Genomic DNA, 21,275 nt, shown 5'->3' on the forward strand with positions numbered 1-21,275 from the left:
ACACACACACGCACTCTCTCACATACAGACACACACTCTCACACACTCTCACACACTCACACACTCACACACTCACACACTCACACACACACACACACACACACACACACACACACACACACGCGAACACTGCAGTGTTAATTTGCCGTTGCCTGAACCTTACCCCACAATTTGTGGATTGTTACTGAAAAATAATTAAAATGGCAGCGGGCTCGTACAAGCGCAGCATGCTCAGCTAAGTCAGAACTGAGTCTCTCACACAGGGTCTCACACAGCGTCACTCAGGAAGTTTTAATCAGCTTCCAGGAGCGCTCTCAAAGTTTCCAAAAAAAACGCATTTGGACAGGGCTTTAATAAAAAAGTTGACACTTTTTAACACCAAGTCTTTTTTTAATCAAAAATCCCACCCTCACAAGGTTACTAGTTTATCAGGGAAACCTCTGGCTTTATAAAGCACAACGGAGATTTTGTCTTTTAGAAAATATGCCTAACAAAGTAAAAATCAAGCACCTTCAAGCTTTAACAAAAGCCGAGCACTTTCTGGCCCTGGAATCTTTCCTGCATTCAGTCGCTCAATCACTCAATCAAGCGCCTTCAAGGTTTACTACGGAGAGGAGGACGCGCTCTGAGGCCCTTTCATTCCGCTCAGCGCTTCAACTGCAGGCAAAGCGCTCCAGCGCAAGAAAAACAACAACGGCTCACAACGGCTGCTTCACAGAGCGGCGAGGTTAAGGCCACACAGTGCCAAGAGGGTCAAGGCCGGATTCATACAATGAGCAGACTCTCTCTCCCCCTCTATCTCTCTCTCTCTCTCTCTCTCTCTCTCCCCCTCTATCTCTCTCTCTCTCTCTCTCCCTCTCCCTCTCTCTCTCCCCCTCTATCTCTCTCTCTCTCTCCCTCTCCCTCTCTCTCTCTCCCTCCCTCAAATAATGATGTCAGAAACTTGTCACATTAAAAAGCAGCCAATTCAAAAAATTGAATAAACTCATTGGAAGAGCATCATAAAAGAACTCCCTCAGGTTGGACCTTTAAAAAAAAAAAACAATGACAGTGACTTTTTTTAAAAACCGGCATGAAAAGGGACGGCTCTTAACTGAACTTTCTGTCACCCTTAAACAAACAGGAGGCCCCGTCGATACCATCAACAACACGTAATAAATGTCCAAACTGCCCTCTTCGGTGGCTTTGAATTCACCCCCTTGATGGTGCTCTCCACGTACCTGCACTTATTTCTGCAGTTCCCGCTATCACTCACTGCATTAAGCTGTTCACCAGACAACGGAGCGTCATTCCCTGTGTCCAGCGTCCTGATTGGTTGCTTTGTAAGTGTCACCTGATTGGCTGCAGCATGGTGATGCGAGAGTAATGTTTTTCTCTGGTTTAGCGCTCATTACATGCAGGCACTGAGCTCTCCAGCCGGGCGAAAGGTGAGGGGCTCACACAGGCCCCGCGTTTCCATCACCGCTGAATGTCAACATGATCGCCAGTCCCGTCACGTCTGGTTAAACACACACACGGTGGGGGCGGGGCGGCGGGGGGAGGGCGTGCAGGCGCGTTAATTGTCAGCAAGATTTATGAAAGTGGATTGCAGGGGGCGGTGCTGATTGGTCAGCCGCCCGAGGCTGGCAGTGACCTATTCCAACGTCCGTCCTCCAGACAGCACGGACGTGGCGGTTCCCCCGGCGACGGGCGTAGGTCATGCTGAGGCGCGTGAGCAATGTGGCCTCTAGGGGTCAGCGAAGAGGCAGACAGGTGAAGACCCCCGAGCCCCCCTGCCGCACACCCCCATCACCACCCCTGCCGAAGGAACAAATGGGACAGGTGTACCCGAAAATGGTCCCGGAGCGCTTAACAAACACTGGCGGATCACGAGGGAGTCGCACACAGCTCACGTGCCCCTACGCCCCGCCAGCGTGTTCCACAGAGTCCTGCAGAGGGCGGCACACACGGGCCAGTCCTGCAGCAGCGCATTTACATTTAAATGGAACAGACATCTGGCCGCCCTACAATGGGAGCTGAGCGCCAGCACAACACAGCCCACAGACACTCAGACCACAGCCCACAGCCCACAGACACTCAGACCACAGCCCACAGACGCTCAGACCACAGCCCACAGACGCTCAGACCACAGCCCACAGACGCTCAGACCACAGCCCACAGACGCTCAGACCACAGGCCACAGACACTCAGACCACAGCCCACAGACGCTCAGACCACAGGCCACAGACGCTCAGCCCACAGCCCACAGACACTCAGACCACAGCCCACAGACGCTCAGCCCACAGCCCACAGACGCTCAGACCACAGACCACAGCCCACAGACGCTCAGACCACAGCCCACAGCCCACAGCCCACAGACACTCAGACCACAGCCCACAGACACTCAGACCACAGCCCACAGACGCTCAGACCACAGCCCACAGACACTCAGACCACAGCCCACAGCCCACAGACACTCAGACCACAGCCCACAGACGCTCAGACCACAGCCCACAGACGCTCAGACCACAGCCCACAGACGCTCAGACCACAGCCCACAGACGCTCAGCCCACAGCCCACAGACGCTCAGACCACAGCCCACAGACGCTCAGACCACAGCCCACAGACGCTCAGACCACAGGCCAGACCAGCTCTCCCTGAGCCTGGAGACCATGGCGCTCTCACACACACACACACACACACACACACACACACGAACAGGTATGCGCACACACACACACACACACACGTACAGGCATGCGCACACACACACACACACACACACACACACACGTACAGGCATGCACACACACACACACGCACACACACACACACAGACACACACACAGCTGAAACACAGACAGCTGGAAAGCAGCTGCAGTGTCTCCACAGAGACTGCCCTGTGCCAGCTGTCACAGCCACTCGGCCACTCTGCTTATCGGGGCAGAGGTGCATTGTGGGAGAGACCTGTACCCACAGAGAGGGGCGCTCCTGTGGTCAGGGGGCGGAGCATCATGGCGTGAGGCGCCGCAGGCCCCCTGCCCGACGTCCACACGCCATCCTCCCCTCCTGCTAACAGTCATCCGTCTCTTTCTCCACTCCTCTCTCTCCCGCCTGGTTCGGGATTTTACTAATTGTGTTTTAGGATGCGGAGGAGAAAAAAATCAGTTTCCACCCCCGCCTAACCCGTCCCTCATTACTTTAGACTGCACCTTAGCGGTGCCCCCCCCCCCGCCTGCATTTCACACACATCGCCCAAAAACAGCAGTCTGCAGCAGCCAGCCTGGCCTGCAGGGTCACACACAGCCAGACACGGGCTGACTAACAGCTATCCCACTGCGCCCAGGTATGAGCCATAAAGCAGCTAATAACAGCTCAACAACGCCTCCGTCTCACGTTCTCCAGCCTGACGTTAGGAATAAATAAATAAACAAATAAATAAAGACCGGGGCCGGGATTCGGGGCTGAAACGAGGCACTTTGCATCAGAATGGCGCTCGTTCAGTTCGTGCCAGAGACCTGGGTCATTTCATTTAGCCTTCATTGCCATAAAGTCTTCACAGCTCATAAAGAACACGTCATTATTTTGGGCAGGAGTTTAGCCCTTTCCCCAAACCTATTAGACTACGTGTACCTATATTGCTTATTGTTTGCAGCGTGCAGGTTTTATTTTTCTGGTGAATTGAGTAAAATGGCAGAGTACACCACTTTAGGCCATTCGACCACAGCTTGCAGGACTTCCACTGGCACTCCACTTATCAAAACCAGTGATTCCTGAAAAGTGCAAGATCAAGTGCAATGTAGGTTATTTTAACCATCATTTGCACTGCCCAGGCCAGGTTAGCCACATGATTGGTGATGGGAAACTGCAGCTAGCTCGCAGAAATGTAGCCACCATTGCTTAGTACCAGGAGAACTTATGCCATGGGTCTGCAAGGGAGCAGAGTTTCACAGTAATGCCAGAAGAAACCCATCAAACAACACTGAATCCCTGAATACTCGTGTGTGTGTGTGTGTGTTTGTGTGTGTGTGTGTTTGTGTGCGAGTGTATGCGCATTATGTGTGTGTGTGTGTGTTTGTGTGCGAGTGTATGCGCAGTGTGTGTGCGTGTGTGTGTGCGCAGTGTGTGTGTGCGTGTTTGTGTGCGCGTGTATGCGCAGTGTGTGTGTATGTGTGCGTGTGTGTGTAATCTGTGTAATCAATCTGGCTACCATCTTTCCAAAGCCGAGCGTTGTCAGGAAGCTGCCAGACCGGGCCGTTGCTAAGGCTGGTCCCGGGAGCCGCCCAGCCTGTGAGAAATGTCCGCTGGCCCCGCGGGCCTCCCATCCGTCTCAGAGAAGGGGTCGCAGGCCGAGGCGAGGGGGGGACCCCTGTCACGGCGCTACGCTGTATTTACTGTACACGGCTCATTTCTGCCCCAGCGCCCCCCCCGGGGACCCCGCTTTGATTAAGGGTCCGCCGCTACGCCGCCTAGCATTCGGCTAGCTCAGGGCGCTAACGCTGCTCCGCACACAGGTGCCTTCACACAGCGCTGCAATCCAAACCGCTTCCGGGGATGGGGTTGGGGGGGGGTTGGTGCTTTTATATAGTGTATCACTGTATGTCAATTGATTTACCATTAATAAAATGGAATTGCACCGCGGGTTCTCCCCCCTTGACCCACGTCACAAAAACCTACAAAAGCGTCCAGATTTACACCGTGGGCCATCCATCAAGCCACGCCCCCCCCCCCCGCCCAGGCACAGAGCGGACGAGAGAAAAGGAGGCTTCGCCTTGGGAGGCCGCGCGAATCAATCACACCGGGGACGGAACTCAACAAGGCCGACGGTGGTCTCGATTGGCGGGGGGTGGGGGAGCAAGACCCCGAGGGGGGGTGTTGTCTATTAATGAAGTCCCTCCCACCGCCAGTTCTCCTGGCAGTGAGGGATGGCGGGAAGGCTCCACAGTAATGACTGTGGGGGTGGGAGACGGGCCGCGGCTGCACCAGCCATCAATAAGGGCCCCTGAGGGCCCCGTAAAGCTGACGCCTGCCCGGCTCCCAACACCCACCGCTACGGGGTGGGCCGCTAAATCAGTCAGGGAGGTGGGAGCAGCAGCGCGGGGGGGGGGGGGGGCTCTGTGTGTGTCCTCTCCGGGCTTCATTTTGCCAGGTTACAAGACCACTTTCCAAACTTTGCCAGTAACTTTGGCAGCGGGCCCAAAAGTGAGCCCTGGGGCACACCGTGTGTAACAGCAGCCGTACGGGTGGTGGTGGTGATGGTACAGCCAGGGCAGGAGCGTACGTGCATGGGTGGAGGGAGAGGGGAGTCATGTGGCCCGGAGAAAATTCCTCCTTAATTAATGCTGTGCCCCAGCATCAGTGTCCTGCAGTGCACTGTGGGACAGCAGGGCTCATAAATCTCTCTGGGTTCCCGCACCCCATTCCTCATCCGCACCCCCTGCAGCTTGCTGCTGTAGCAATGGGGCTATCCCAGAATCCCCCACCGCAAGAGGAACACATACACACACACACACACACACACGCACACACACACAGATCGCATCCTCGCGCAGCCTCCATTCTCAGGCTTCACATCGCAAAGGGTGTGTGGACGTCGTCTCAGAGCTACGGCTTGGCTCATTTCCCACAGGGTTGCCGGTTCAAATCCAAAAGCCAGACACTGCCTCATAGGAGTGGGAGCATTCAATGCTCTGCCCGGTACAATAAAAACAGACAATCCCTCTTCCTGGGGAGTCAGATTCTCAGGGGAAGGATTAATAAACTCCAGTGTGTGGGATTGTAGGTCAGTACACGCAAAGCCTTTAGAGATTTTATGGTCCCGATTCCAGTACAAGCTGAAATGGCTTTAAAAAGGGCAACCCGCACATCCCCAGCAGCTGTGCACAACATCAGGACCCGTCTCCTGGCACCTGGTGGTTTTAGCGGAGCCCGTAAAGACCTGATGGACAGCAGTGGGGCGGGGAGGAGCACATGCTACTGCCCAGAAAGGCCCGGAAACCTCTATGAAGCAGCTGTTTGTGCAGGAAATAACGGTCATATTTAACAGTCAAATTCACACGGACCAATGGCAGCGGAGCTCAGCAGGCGGGACGCAGAGTGAAAAAGAGAAAGTGGGCTATGAAGAGAAAGTCCTCTGCCCTCTCCCGAAATGGCGACCGCCGATGTTGCGACACAACAGGAAACAGGAAGCAGCCGGTATAAATCAAGGGTCCCCGTAAGACAGAGGAGGCGACGGCCTGACCTTGCGGCTGTGACCTTAAGGCAAGGCTCCCGCCTCCTTGCGCACTCTTATCCTTTCACGAGCGTAAAAAAAACCACACTGCCACGGCCGGGACAGCTGATTGGCCAATCCATCTTTGTGTAATCTTTGACAGCCAGCCAAGGGGAGGAAGGAAGGAGCCGGAACGACACCCCGCTCGGGATAAAAATCTAATCAAACCGCCGTAGAGGGGCACTGAAACAGCACCCGGGGGGGGGGCAGGGGGACCCGGGGGGGGGTGCGGGGGGGTGCGAGGGGGAGGCGGGCGGCGGCACCTTTGAACTTGTGGAAGACGGCCCACAGCTCGGCGATGTCGGTGGCGAAGGTGATGTCAGTATCCAGGACGATGACGCGCTGCAGGTCCGGGGGGAGGGTCTTGGTCAGGACCAGCTTCATCAGCCCGTAGATCCCAGAGTAGTGCTTGTTGGGGATCCAGGACACCTCCGACTGCAACGAGAGCAAGCAGCTAAGTCACATGACCTGACCCGCGAGACCCATGACCTCACCCTCAGACCTCCTCTCTTCTGTCCCTCTCGATAAGAAAGCCTGCGAAAGGATTCATGATTATCCTGGGTCAGCGATCCCAAAATAATCCCAGACTGGTCTGGGGGTGCAGTGGAACAGGAGACTTGAGTCCCGAACTGGAGAAGAATAACACTCACTAAACACAGCTCTTCAGAAAGAGACTCACATAAAGGCTTACACAGGGAGTCACTGGCAGGTTTGGCAGCTCTCTAATCACAGCCTGGAAAGCGCTCGACAGTCGACTTTCCTTTCAGAACAGAACAAACGAACGGCGGCGTGCGTTAGCTCATCTGCGTGATTCATTCATCCTGCTCAACAGCCTGCGCTACCACAAGCGCTGAGGAGGTTCTCTCCCAAATAATAAATTACTAATAATGATTACAATTAATAACAGCGCATAAATAAATAATTATTACGCTGTCATATTAAATTAATTCTGCCCGTATAAAGAAAGCCGTCATAAAGCACACTTTAATACAGTGGGAACAATTTGCATCCTGCCCAGTGAGCGGCATAAACAGCAGCAATCGCACGGAACGCAGAGGAGAAATCTGCATGTTATTAAAGGATTACCCTCAGCTTACTGCTGCACGCCGATAAGCACAGCACAGATCGCACAAGCAGCACAGCCAACACACTGCACGCCTCGCACAGCACGGACAACACACTGCACGCCCCGCACAGCACAGCCAACACACTGCACGCCTCGCACAGCACAGCCAACACACTGCACGCCACACAGCACAGCCAACACACTGCACGCTCGCACAGCACGCAACACACTGCACCTCGCACAGCACAGCCAACACACTGCACACCCTGCACAGCACAGCAACACATGCACGTGTGCACAGCCAGCCAACACACTACACGCCCCGCACAGCACGGCCAACACACTGCACACCTCGCACAGCACAGGTAACACACTGCACGCCCCACACAGCACAGCCAACACACTGCACGCCCCGCACAGCACAGTTAACACACTGCACGCCCCGCTCAGCACAGTCAACACACTGCACGCCCCGCACAGCACAGCCAACACACTGCACGCCTCGCACAGCACAGCCAACACACTGCACGCCCCACACAGCACAGCCAACACACTGCACGCCTCGCACAGCACAGCCAACACACTGCACGCCTCGCACAGCACAGCCAACACACTGCACACCCTGCACAGCACAGCCAACACACTGCACGTGCTGCACAGCACAGCCAACACACTACACGCCCCGCACAGCACAGCCAACACACTGCACGCCCCGCACAGCAGCAACACACTGCACGCCCCGCACAGCACAGCCAACACACTGCACGCCTCGCACAGCACAGCCAACACACTGCACGCCCCGCACAGCACAGTCAACACATTACACGCGCTGCACAGCACAGCCAACACATTACACGCGCTGCACAGCACAGCCAACACACTGCACGCCCCGCACAGCACAGCCAACACACTGCACGCCCCGCACTGCACAGTCAACACATTACACGCGCTGCACAGCACAGCCAACACACTGCACGTGCTGCACAGCACAGCCAACACACTGCACGCCTCACACAGCACAGTCAACATACTGAACGCCCCGCACAGCCCAGCGCACCTGAGGAGGAGCTGTGCTGCTTTACAGGTGACACAGGCACAGCGCACACACACACCACAGAGAAACCTGTGTGAGGTGCAGCAGGCCTGGCAATCTGCTCATCGCCATCACAGTGCGATCAGCGCTGGGCACAGATGGAGAATGGACAGAGCGAGCGGAGGAGAGGGCTCCATAACAGCTCCCCGCTCAGCAAGCTTCCCGGGCCTTCTCACCAACGCGCCTCTTAATTGTTTACGCACATTACCGCGCGTCGCACGCAGCCAGCAGCCATGGCTTATTTCACCCGCCACCAGCTGTGCGTTTGCCTAATTTCCCATAATGCCCGGCTTTCATCTTTGTTGGGCCAGTCAGCAGCGCCTGACTTCAGCAAACACGGGAGGAACCCTCGCAGAGGCGGGAAATCCAGGCTCCAGGAAGTAAAAAGTCCTCCCCGGTATTTCGCTCCCACAGTATTTTTGTGGGATTTGCTAATTAGCATAAATTCTGAGCCAGGAGGTGGAGCTGATTAGCGTAATCAGATGGCTGAGTTAATGAGTGGGAGACACACAATGGTGGGATTTTTACTTTCTGACCCCTGGGCCTTTCCCCCTCTGGACGGGGGGACGGGGGACGGGGGGACGGGGGGCGGGGCTCACCTTGAGCTCGTCGGCGTCGTAGAAGTCCACGCGCACGGCCGGCACCATCCAGGTGTGGAAGAGCGAGGCCAGGATCTGCTGGGCGATGGAGTCCGTGATGAAGTGGAAATGCAGCGGATTCCGTCTGGGGGGGGGGGAGGGGGGAGAAAAATGTTTTTAAAAAACCCCTCAGAACTGAGAGACGGTGGTAAGACTCCCCACACAGGCCCGCACCGCACACAGTGGAGCCCTCACCCGCCGCTATCCCAGCGGGGGCAGACTACAGCGATGAAGGGCCTCATGGTCTCCAAGGCCAAAATATGCCCCTGACCACAACAAAAAAACTACAAACACCAGCAGAGGCTGCGGCCCTCCAGGAGTTTCCCGCTTCAACCACAAAGCCATCTTACTTAAGTTTACTTTCTTTGACAGAGAAAGAGGAGGAGGAGGAGGACCGAAAAGTGCAAATGAAGAGGCGAAGGCGAGGGACTTCCATGAATATCAACATTTCGTTTTGAAATAAATGCGCAGAAAGACTTAAAAAGCGAGGAGAAGAAAGTGGCGGAGCAGGAGGGGTGCACCGACCCCCCCCCCCGAGCGTCAGCGCGGCTCAAACGGCTTCGAGAGCCACGGCGGCCGGGCCCCAAAACCGCGGCTTTGAGGGGGATCCAGCTCAAATCCGCCCTCCTGAGCCGCTACAAAGCCGTGCAAACAAACACCTGGGAAGCCCCCCGGCTGGGCCCAGTAAACACACCGAGCAGCGCAAACACACTGAGCAGCAACAGCTTCCCTCTCCTTTCCTTTCCTTTCCTTTCCATTGTTGTTGCTTTTTTTTTGTTTTTATTTTTATTTTCTCTGCACCAATTAATTTGAGGGGAAGCGAGAGGGAGTTAGGGGAGCGCTGGCTGTTATCTCAACAACGCTGTGCTGCAGGGAATTCTGTGACAGATCCGCACCCCCCCTCTCCCCTCCCCCCTCCCCAGGGGACCCTCTGAAGAAGCTCAGGCTGTGTGTGAAATGTGCGTCCTACCACAGAACACGCCATTACACGTCTAACGACAGCAGGAATGAGTTTCTTTTTTTTTTAAACTAACAAAAAAAAACAACAGCAGAAATGAAAAGACAACAGCGATGACAACTGCAAGGAAACGCCCCCGCGGTGAACGGCGCTATCGTCCGCCAAAGTCCCTGGGGCGCGCGTGTGGGAGCGGACGGGCCAGGGGGGGCGGGGGGGGGACAGGCTCTGTTCCAGCAGCGCCACGCTCGCTGTGCGGCAGAACGTTCCGGTGACACCGCGTGACCCCGGTGGGCATGGCGACGGAGATGGCGGCGAGCGGCGGGGCTCTGTAGGCGTCCGGTAGGATCGAGGCATCGAGCGGCAGAGCGGACTGCATTAGCTGCTCGCTAACGTGGGCGGGTAACACACCGCGAGGGGCCGAACCAGGACGCGCAGATTTAAAACTCCTCACAGGAAATGATTTCTTATTCGCACACCTGCCAGTCTGCAGCTCCCCAGCTCTGGTCCAAGGCTGCCTCCTCGTCAGCCCAACACGCAAACTGGCAAAGTGAATAAATATCCACTAACCCCTCGGTGATCTGAAATAATCTGACTGGTCCAGAGATGAAGCGTTAATTCAATTTGGACGGCTTCAGCCAATTTCAGCCATCAAAAAAAAAACCTGGGAAGACAACTTGTGAAACATAAATAAGCCAATCTCAGCTGTCAGCGAACACGGGGCCAACTTCTGACGGCTGACAGTTCATTTAATAACGCCTCGCGCGGGAGACGCAAATCGGAGTTAGCCAGGGGACGGCGGACGGCCAATTACAGCAAAGCAGCCACCTGAGCAGCGTAATCACAGGCCATCTTCTGACAGAGCGAGGACTCACCTCCGCACCCCGAGTCATTAGCATAGGGAAACAGCCATGAACAAATACAGATAAGAAAAAAAAATGACGAATGCCAAAATGTTCGTGGAATCATACAGTTTACGATCAAATGTGAGCAAATGCTTTATGAACGAGGCCCATTGGCTAAGGAGGGAAGCAAACCCGCGTCTTAATTTGCACATAAATGAGGTGAAATGAGTCGCTGGGCACATAAGCATTAAAGCTCAGCGCTACTGTAACCGCATTATGTTTGGCTTTTTCTTCTGAAGGCAGCCGGTTTTGGCGCACAGACGCACACCGCGCGCGTGTCCATAACCCAACACTGCCTCAGTCTCTCCATCTCTGAGCAGTGCCTACGGCCGCTTTCAACAAAGCACACGCCGTGTCGCTGATGCGTGTCTGTTCTGGCATAACGAAACAAGGCTGTGCGCCACAATCAGCCGCAGATCCCCCCCCCCCAACTTAACCCCGCGCTGGCCAGACACGCGCCGAGGGTAACGGCCTGACCTTGGATGCGCATTTAGAGGGGAGACCTTCCCCCCTTTCATCCCCCCAGTTTAGACTTAGCGTTAATCTCCTCCTCCTTCACCATGGCAACTGATAGCGCCACTCGAACGCCGTGGAGGAAGGAGCGGCGGCGCTCCCCGACGGCGTTGGGATCAGCGGCATTATCATAATGATAATAATTGTCAGAGCGGATGAGGACTTAACGGCCCCTGCAGGAAGCTCTTCTCTCCTCTCTCTTCCCCCTCCTCCTCTCTCTCTCTCCTCCCGCTTCTCTCCTCTCTCTCTCTCCTCTCTCTCCTCTCCTCTCCTCTCTCCTCTCTCTCTCCCTCCTCCTCTCTCTCTCCTCTCTCCCTCTCCTCTCCTCCCTCTCTCCTCTCTCTCTCCTCTCTCCCTCTCTCTCTCTCTCCCTCCCTCTCCTCTCTCTCTCTCTCTCTCTCTCCCTCTCCTCCCTCTCTCTCTCTCCCTCTCTCCTCCCTCTCCCTCCTCCTCTCTCCTCTCTCTCTCTCTCTCCCTCTCTCTCTCCCTCTCTCTCTCTCTCTCTCCCTCTCCCTCTCTCTCTCTCCCTCTCTCTCTCTCTCCCTCTCTCCGTGCTGCAGACTCAGTGAGGCACTGCGTGCGCGTGAGAGAGAGGAGCAGGAGGAGAGGTCCTGCCGCTGTGACAGCGTTGAGGGAGCCCTGCATGGGCTCAGGGTCATAACAGGGTTGTTTATGAAGCAGCCGTATGGGCATGCTAGACTATCAGATTAAAGACTCAATGTGTAAATTACCCTGTTACACACACGCGTTTGGGGGGCGGAGGGGGGGTTAGTTTATATAGGTGGCGTGTTTGTGCGCCCCTCTATACGTTTCAGCGTTTCTAATGGTCAGCCCTCCATTCTGGCTCTGAAGCGTTCATTAGGGCCAGTGAGGTTCAGACAGGAAGCTGGGGCGCGACGCACAACCCCTGATTCCCACACATCGCCCCTCCAGGCACAGAGTGCAGCCTCTTCAAGCGTTTTATTTCTCACTCGCGGAGAGGAGGAGGAGAACTTGGGGAGTAAACACGGCTTCTTGAAGCAGAAGAGGAGTGGGGGGGGGGGGATTGGGGGGTTGGGGGGGCGTGGCACGTTACCCAAGCGCGGACGCCCCTTAGAGACCCTTCACACTCCTCCCAGCTGTGAGTCACGCTCCCGAATTTGGCGATCTGGCCGCACGGCACCGAGAGCCTCGGGCGGGACGGCTCCGCTCGCATTCCAACGCCGGGGCGCCCGACAGAGACGATTCCCATTGGCCGATTCAGCACACGCTCACTCCGCCGTGAACCCAGAGCCGGTCTGAACTGCGTTTCCCATCTCCCCGCGGGGCAAAAGGGCACCGATTCGCGCGGAGCTGACGCAGTCTTAAAAAAAAAAAAAAAAAGTTCGTTTTCTGATGAGCGAATTTACATTCCTAAAGAGGAGAAAACGGAATGCAGGGGCTTGAGGCGGAGAGATTGACCCAGAAATACAAAAACGCTTTTCTATTATCTATTAACTGCATCCATCCATCTCACCATCTGTCTATCGCGGCCAGTCCCCGCAAGTTTCATTCCCATTTATTTTATATGATTTATTCAGCAGTGTGAAATAAACCCACCTGTTCCCAGGGACGGTAAAGTTTGGCGCTAAATTCTAATACCTCCCCATCCCTCAGCCACCTGGGCGGTTACCACGGTTACTCATCTCTCGTTATCAGTCACAGTTCACTCTCGAGTTGGATATGTAAAATGCAGTTATGCACATCGTTAATTCAAACCTGCCGGATGTTAACAATGGAGCCTCAGGCCAGGTAGCTTGGCAACAGATGTCACGACAGCACCCTCTCCGTTTGTCAGAGACATGCACCCTTACCAAGCTGGGCACTGCACCCACTGCCTCATACCGCCCACCCCCCTGCTTCCCACAGATATCGCGACAGTCCCACAGATATCGCGACGGTCTCACAGATATCGCGACGGTCCCACAGATATCGCGACGGTCCCACAGATACCGCGATAGTCTTGCCAATTTCAGCGATTTTGGGCTGCTGTCGAGGTTGGAAAGGCCCAGGCCCTCTAGTGGGAGGAGTCTCTGGGCTAACATCATCATCATCATCATCATCATCATCGAAGCGGAGCCGAGCAAACAGGGCCAGGGCTTCACAACAGTTTGCAGAGGTTTGCTGTTGCCTGGCAACGAAGTGCAAGACAGCGGGGTGAGAGTAGGGGAGAGCCAGGAGCAGCAGTGCGTTCTGGGAAGGCCCGGCTGATCCGGTGCAAAGCAGCCACAGAGGGAGATTCGGGCAGCGCACCTGTCCCGTCACAGCGAGAGGGCGAGCGGCACAGAGAAGCGGGGCCTCACCGGTGAAAGAGGACGGACTTGACCAGCGTCACCACGTCCCGGCTGGCGTTGTACCCCGCGCACACGATGGCCACGTGAATGGTCTGCGGAGAGGAGGAGGAGAAGAGAGAGAGAGAACGAGACGTTATTTTGTTTTTTTATGGCCAGCCAGGGACGCGCTTCGTGAGCATGGGGGGGGGGAGAAGAAAGGGGAAAAAAATCACATTTACAGCTGGCCTCTGAACACAAAGCACCGTTCTGCGGGTAAAATACATTTTGCGCGCTCTCTAAACACTCAGAGGGGGGTTTTTAAGCACACTCAAACTGGCCCCCAGCTAGCACCAAATCACCCATTTAAAACCGGCTGCAGCGGCTCAAATGTGCCATTTGGCCGCCGGGGCCGGGGAAACACAGCAACCCTCCGTAACACATTTAGATCTCCCCAAACCCAGGAATGATCTACGGCAAGCCGCAGGCCCCCAATCGCCTGAAGAGAAAGTGTGAGCGTCTCCCACACAAGGGCTAAAACGTCCTGGCGCTCTTAAACAGTGCACATGCTCCAGTGTTCTATGGGAGAATCCCCCAGCTACTGAACACACCCTTTTTCCTTTTTACCTCACAGAAAAACTGTCCTTCCACAGAACCTCTCCCTTCTGCGGCACTTGAGGGGCGAGAAACGGTCTCTATTCTTTATGGAGCCAAATTTAGCTCTCCATCCCAAAATTGATTTTCTGTGACAAATCAAGCACCCCCACCGCCGCCCCCCCCCCCAGCAGTGCTGGCCCTTCATAATGAAAGAGAAACAGTGCCTGTGAGTGGGAGAAAAACCGGCTTTATTCAATTAGGGAGGCTGTGATGCCGAAGGGAATGAGCCAGAGCACCCCCCCCCCCCAAACCCCCCCAAAACCCCCCAAACCCCCCCCCCTCAGCTCCCCACAGCCCACACCCCGCTTTTATCACTCTTTTATTATCAGCTGTATTTAACACCAGGTTGTCCCACCAAGATAAAAACACAGTGGGGGATAAAACACACTCTCTCCTCTTTTTACAAGCTACCAAACAGCAGCAAGAAGTTCAGTAAAAAACATAAACTGGGGAGGGGGGGGGGGGGTGGAATAAGAGCTGGAGGGGGGGCAGTAATAAGAGCTGGGGGGGGGGGTAAGAGCTGACACAAATACAAAGCTCAGAACTGCAATACAACACAACGCAAACAATAAATAACCACAAACACAGTTCATACTATAAACATGTATTATGGCCCACAGGCCGAACGCCTGCAAGCTGCAAGAAATACTCGACTACGACCCAGACACACAGTTTTATAACTGTGTGTACCGACTGGGGATCGCTGCGGTAGGCTAACAGTGAGATGTGGGGGTGTGTGTGTGCGCTGCTGTGTAATAACACTACTACTGCTAACAATAAACATAACAAACCATTTTAAATGGCTTTTTCTTACACCGAAGCACAAGTGAAGCGCTTCCCAGATGAAAAAAAAGATAAAATACTAATCGATAAAATTGAAAAATAAGGTGAAAAGGCACTGCTGTTTATTAAAACAATGCAGGATGGTCAGAGGTAAACAAGTGTGTGATTCAAACATGGGAGTAAAGCGCAGGTAAGGGCAGAAAAGCAGAGTACAGGAGGGGAAGGAGGGTGTGAACCGGAAGGAGGGGTTAGCGTAGCTCGTTTGGGGAAGGACAGAGCGGAACGTGGGCGTGTGAAGTGGAAGGAGGGGTTAGCGTAGCTCGTTTGGGGAAGGACAGAGCGGAACGTGGGCGTGTGAAGCGGAAGGAGGGGTTAGCGTAGCTCGTTTGGGGAAGGACAGAGCGGAACGTCGGCGCCTGGCGGTATAGCGGGCGGTTAGAGACTCACGCGGCCGTGACACAACCACGTCAGACAGCAGCGGCGGGATTTTATTTATGTTCAGGGAGCAGAGCCGGGCCTGCAGCACACACGGATCTGTGTGTGTGTGTGTGTGTGTGTGTGTGTGCGTGTGTGTGTGTGCGTGTGTGTGTATGTGTGTGTGTGTGTGTGTGTGTGCGCGCGTGTGTGCGTATTCAGCTAAAGGCCTGACTCACTAATTTTACTTATTATTTCACCTCTGTGATAACGCTATAGCCACTGCCTTTAACCAAAAGACATTGTATAACACAACTCAGCATTTATCAATACATCACTGAACCAAAGTATTTGAACAAATATCTTTTTTTTTTTCGCAACGGCGATTTTACATTTACAATTAACAGTCGCAACACAATTTCACATGAACACCCTGAGGAATCACGCATGGCACATTTTGAATGAATATGTAAACTGGCTCATGAAGAGGATTTTCTGAAGAGTGTGCCTATAGGGCTTCGAAATTAAGCTATGAAATTGTGAAATTCAATTGGCTCTAGTGGCCATGGGCAGCTATTCAATTTGACACACTTACAGCCCCCTGTGTCTGCATGGGGGGAAAAGAATCACACCAGGAGACTGTGAATAAGACTCAAGCGTTTGCACAGTACACACTGAAAATCCACCAGCTCGCCGCGGACATTTTGTTGCTTCTAAAAAGCAGAATTAAACAAATCTGAGCGTCTTTTTTAATCGTAAAGTTGATTTCTTGTATTTTTTTCTCTAAATGTTAAAATTTCATAATCTCTCAGGAAGCCCCACCTCCCGAGACACCCATTCTCAGAGGCAGATGGGTGTGGGCGTGGCTCCCACGAGACAGCCAATCACGTCGCCCGCTGAGCGAGGAGCCCGCGCCGAGACCGCTGGTACTAAAACGGCAGAGGGGGGCGGTTTTCCGCTCAGCCGAGCATTCTGGGTAGATGGATGTGCTGCACTGTGCTGTATTTTATTTGCGCTCGTAACCTCCAAGGCGAGCTGCATCACAGGGTAATGATGACATAACAGCACCCGGGCAGAGATCAGAGTCACTGCACAACGGTGTTACTATGCCAACCACAGACGCTGGTCCTTTTGATCTGTATCGCAGTACAGTTTGGCAGCCCACCCACTTCAAATCCCCCTCTGGTTTTATGGTTTTAACCGTCACAGGCTACCCAGCTAACGCGGTAAACAACGCCCTGACGTTCTGTCCGTGTGGCACTGTGATGTCACCGAAGCTGGAAGACACACCCTCCCCCGTCACCTTTGACCCCTGCACGCGCTCACCTCGCACTTGTCCACCGGGGGCTTCTGCGCGCAGTCGGAGCCGTTGCCGGCGGCGACGGCCCGCTGGCCCTCGCTGTCCCCCGTGCCCTCCTCGGTGGAGTAGGTGCGGGTGTGGTTGCCGTGACGGCGGCGGGCGGCCCGGGGGGGCTGGCTGAGCTCCCGCCGCAGGGCCCGGTTCTCCTCCTCCACCTCCCGAACCCGCGTCTCCAGGGCCAGCCGGTCCCGGGACGAGCCTGGCAGCGTGGGGGACTGGGGCTCCAGCGGAGAGAGCGGGACGGACTTCACTGCAGAGAGAGAGAGGGAGAGAGAGAGAGAGGAGAGAGGAGAGGGGGGATAGTTTGGTTAGTCCACACACTTTCCCTCACTTCATCCATTAGCAGCAGGATGCGCTTGGACCCGCGATGTTTAGCTTTTCTGCACATTATCGGCCCTGCAGCCCCAGCTCTCCTCACTGACTCCCTCATTAGCTCTGCAGGACCATGAAATTGACTCCGTACAGAAAGCTGGCCGGCTCACGCTATCAGACAAACACCCCTAATCTCCCACAATCTCCTCTCCTAATACTCCTAAAAACGGAAACCGCTTTGTTTTTTTTTCGGGTTGGTTCTCCGGGCCGTGTGGGTAAATATAGAGCGCGGCGGTGGCCCAGGAGCCCGAGGGGGGGGGGGGGGGGGGTGGATCGCTCTGGGCGTGTGGGGGCGTGCTGTACCCAGAGTGAGAGCCCGGCGGCATTATTACTCTTATTATTATTCACATCGATCCTCCGCGCGCGATCGATGGCCTCCTATATGATATCGTCACTCATTTTCAGGGCTAAACAAACAGAGGAGGCCCCCGCGGGGGGCGGGGGGGCGGTTAAGGCGGTGGGGGGGGGGGCAGGCCTTGGCCTCCAGTCCCCCGTACGACAGCAGAGCGATGGGGGGGGCGGTCGCGCTAATGGAGAGAGCGAGCCGCTAGCCGCGCGGCGCAGAGTAATGGCGGCTCTCTCTGCGCTCCTCCATGAGGCCTTTTCTCCCCCCCCCATCCCCCACAGCGGCGAGCTTGTCCTAACAGGGCGCAGTGTGCGGAGCGCCTGTCCCCGCTAATGGATTTCCTCCGCAGCCCTCTCTGTTTCCCCCGCAGTCTCTCAGCCCCCCCGGGCGCCAGACGCTGCCGTCTCAGTCCCAGCCACGCGCCTCACAGCCCAGTCGGCTCAGTGCGCTTCCTTTTCTGGCGTACTCATGGGGAGAGCAGTTATAGCAGGCTTATAACCACAGTAATAACAGTGTAATATGATGTAATAACCACAGTTACATACTCGAGACAGATATCACCGCTTTGTGCAGCCGGAAAGAGTCCTTCGGTACTCTGGCAGCGGGGTAAGAAAGCGGACCGGTTACCAGGCCCGTCTGTGTGAGTTCTGGAGAGACCCAGCGGCGGCTCTGAGGAGTCACAGGTGGTATCCCCGTTTTTCCGGTTTGGGTCACACGCCTGGCAGGCTGACTGACTAACACGACCCATTTAGCCTTAACAAGCTGTTTTGCTGGCCGCGCTCAGAGGGGTGTTGGGTGTTAGGATGCGCAGGAGGACAGAACCTGACTGAGCGCGGTGTTCTGCACCAGCGGGTCTTTCCGGACCGTTTGCCTCAGCCGAAAGCTCGCTGCTCTGCTCTCCAGACCGGAGCGCCCGGACCGTCGGACCGGCAGAGCACAGAGGTACCCTTACAGCAGGAGCAGCGAGGGGCCCGGGCCGGCAGAGCACAGAGGGGCCCTTACAGCAGGAGCAGCGAGGGGCCTGGGCCTGCCAAGCAGCTCCGCTGTGCCAAAACACTGGTGTGGAAGGGCCCTGCCGTCTGGTACTGGTTAAAGCTCTGTTCCAGTGTGTGGATAGGGGGCCCATGGTTTGGTACTGAATTTGTGTGGCACCAGTCCCAACTGCGGCCAAACAGCCCAGCGATTAGCATTGTAAACTGGGGGAAAGGGCGGGGCGGGGGAAAGCACGGCAATCTTTTAAAAGTAATTAGCACTCATAGTTCACCGTGCCTCCTCTCAGAACTCAGCTGGCTCCATTTTGTTTTTCACCCTGCTTTTAAACTAATTCAAATGCAGCTTTCCACAGCACTGGATGTTTTAATGCATACTCATTAACCTCGGGCGCAGGGGAAGGTTACGCTCCCCCGGGGCCTTGTTCTTAAAGAGCGGGCGAGCACGGCGGGACGGGGCGGGGTGCGGGGTGCGGGACGGGACGGGGTGCGGTCCGGCATTCCCCGTCACCGAAACGCCACAGCGAGCAGAAAACCCTTTCCGCATGAGCAGGGAGTGAGTCACATTTTTTTCGGCAGGCCTGGCCTGGATTAAACCCCCCTGCCCCCCCGTCCCCCTTCCCCCTGATTACATGACCCAGCCAGCGCCCCCCTCTCACCCCGCCAAAAAAAAAAACAGTGAGGATTTTGAAACAAACAGGCGAGCGCTGATCTTAATGCGCATTAGCATGGCTTACATTCTCGCCCCAGCTGCGGCCCCCCCCGGCCCCCGGCGCCACGTCCTCAAAAAAACATTCAATTACACGGCTGCAGTGCTCAGCCCCCAGCCCCCAGAGCCCAGACCCCAGGCCCCAGAGCCCCCAACCCCCTGCCCCCTGCCACAGACTGAGGGGGGCGGGGATTAGCCTTGCGCTAACTACCCTCAGAGCAGTCAAACGGAGGAGCTACTCAGACTGGGGTCCCACACCCCCAGTCCAGGCAAGGACCCAACCTGTGGGGTCACAAGCTCACAGGGTCCTGCCCACAGGAAGGGGAAGTGGAGGGTGAATTAAAACCCGTCTGTGAAGCGCGCTGCTGGGAGCCTGTGCTTTTCCCCTAATCTCCCGAACTAACCAGAGCAGACCGGCCCGCGGACGCACCAGGGAATTCCACACAGGGGGAGAGCCCGTACGGGAAACAAAACCGACAGAGAAACTGGCGAAAACAGAAACAGAAGTGAAAAGGCATTGGGGCAAACTCCCGCGGGCCGGGTGAAGCGCCAGTGGGACGGCCGCCATGCGGGCTCATTTACTCTTACTTATCTATGCACGATTCATTTTTAACTAATGTTCTCCCGCCTTTTTTTTTTTGGGCGCCACCGGGTGTTACGTTTGCCCCTCACCACAGGTGGGATGAAGGCCCTGTCCTGCTGCCTCAGAGCAAAATTCACTGATGAGTAAGTCGGGTCACAGTCTGTGCTGTTAAAGCTGTATTCACACATTAATAAGCCAGGTTACTGTCTGTTCTGTTTAAGCTGTAGAGCCCAGCCTATGATAGGAGCCACAGCTTTTTTGCCTGCTGTGTCACTTTGCACCCCAGGTTCTCGTGTTTACAGAGACAAAGGAGAAGGCGAATGTCCAAGCTAACCAACAACACCACGGGCTTACAGGCGACAGGGAACATTACCCATCAAAAACCTGACGGAAAACGCACTTACCACAGAAAATTAAAGCACTACTTGTCTGACAACTGATCTGACTGATTATTAAAACTCCGGGGACGTGGATATGCAATATTCATACTCTGCGATGCGCGCAGCTATTTCTGACATAATGTGAAGGTAAATCATCCCCCCCAACAGACGATTTAAATGTGTCTAATTAAGAGCAATTAACAGCTCTTTAGAATGCAGGAGTTGCAATTACAGGACCGAAGCCAACGCACGGTGGGGGGGGGGGGGGGGGTTGAGTGGCTCTGTCTCTAAACGATACAGGAGAGAGGACGGAGGCGTTTATCGCCGTGGGGTGTAGACGCCGTGGCGGGGGCAAAGGCCAGAGCGCCCACAGCAGGGGCTGGCTCACCGCTAGGGCTGATGGGAAACGAGGCCGTGAATCTTCCGACCGACACCTCCGCCTCCGCCGGTCTATTTAAACGCATTCCTTTCATAACGCACAATACACGAGAGCTCTTATTTTCATAAAATGGGGGGGGGGCGCTTGGCCTGGAAGACCAACGGAAGGAGTAACAGGAAGCCCACTGCTGTGTTTTAACTCAATACCCTGGAGCTTGTTCTATTTGCGTACATCACTTTGTTGAAACGACGGATGAAAGGACACGCGTGCATTACAGGAAGCGCACGCAGAACTCCCTCATCTCTACAGGGCGGGCGGGACACGGATAAAAGGCGTTTCATTTAAAGGGCGAGCTCCGCACCCCCCCCGCGGCGCGCTGGAGGAGCAGAGGGCTGGAGCTCAGCGGGACGCTCCTCTCCTCGCTGAGGCTGCGCGGGATGCTAACGCGCTCGTTTCTAACGCGACCGTCTCACCCTCCCCCGGCGACGGCCGTCCGGCGGCCAGCAGCGGGCGAAGCGGAGACAGGCAGCGCTCGAACTCAGAACGAACCCGAGCAGGAGCGCGCACGCAGGCTCTCTCACGCACGTTCCTCTT

At 55.4% G+C, this 21,275-nt stretch overlaps 1 protein-coding gene across 2 annotated transcripts in view; it reads right to left on the reverse strand.

Moving 5' to 3' along the window:
• large1 (LARGE xylosyl- and glucuronyltransferase 1) overlaps positions 1–21,275 on the reverse strand; it is a 46,920-nt gene that overhangs the window by 19,737 nt on the left and 5,908 nt on the right. For both annotated transcript variants that reach the window (XR_010327419.1, XM_064319187.1), the window contains exons 2-5: positions 16,890–17,173; positions 13,743–13,825; positions 9,010–9,133; positions 6,515–6,686 (exon numbers count right to left, since the gene is read on the reverse strand). Coding sequence is in view for 1 of the 2 variants with exons in the window: in XM_064319187.1 (XP_064175257.1) it covers positions 6,515–6,686; positions 9,010–9,133; positions 13,743–13,825; positions 16,890–17,173 (663 nt within the window). In the remaining variant the exon portion in view is untranslated. The remainder of the gene's footprint in view (positions 1–6,514; positions 6,687–9,009; positions 9,134–13,742; positions 13,826–16,889; positions 17,174–21,275) is intronic.

This window comes from Anguilla rostrata, chromosome 19 (assembly GCF_018555375.3).
Source record: "Anguilla rostrata isolate EN2019 chromosome 19, ASM1855537v3, whole genome shotgun sequence".
Lineage (NCBI taxonomy): Eukaryota > Metazoa > Chordata > Actinopteri > Anguilliformes > Anguillidae > Anguilla > Anguilla rostrata.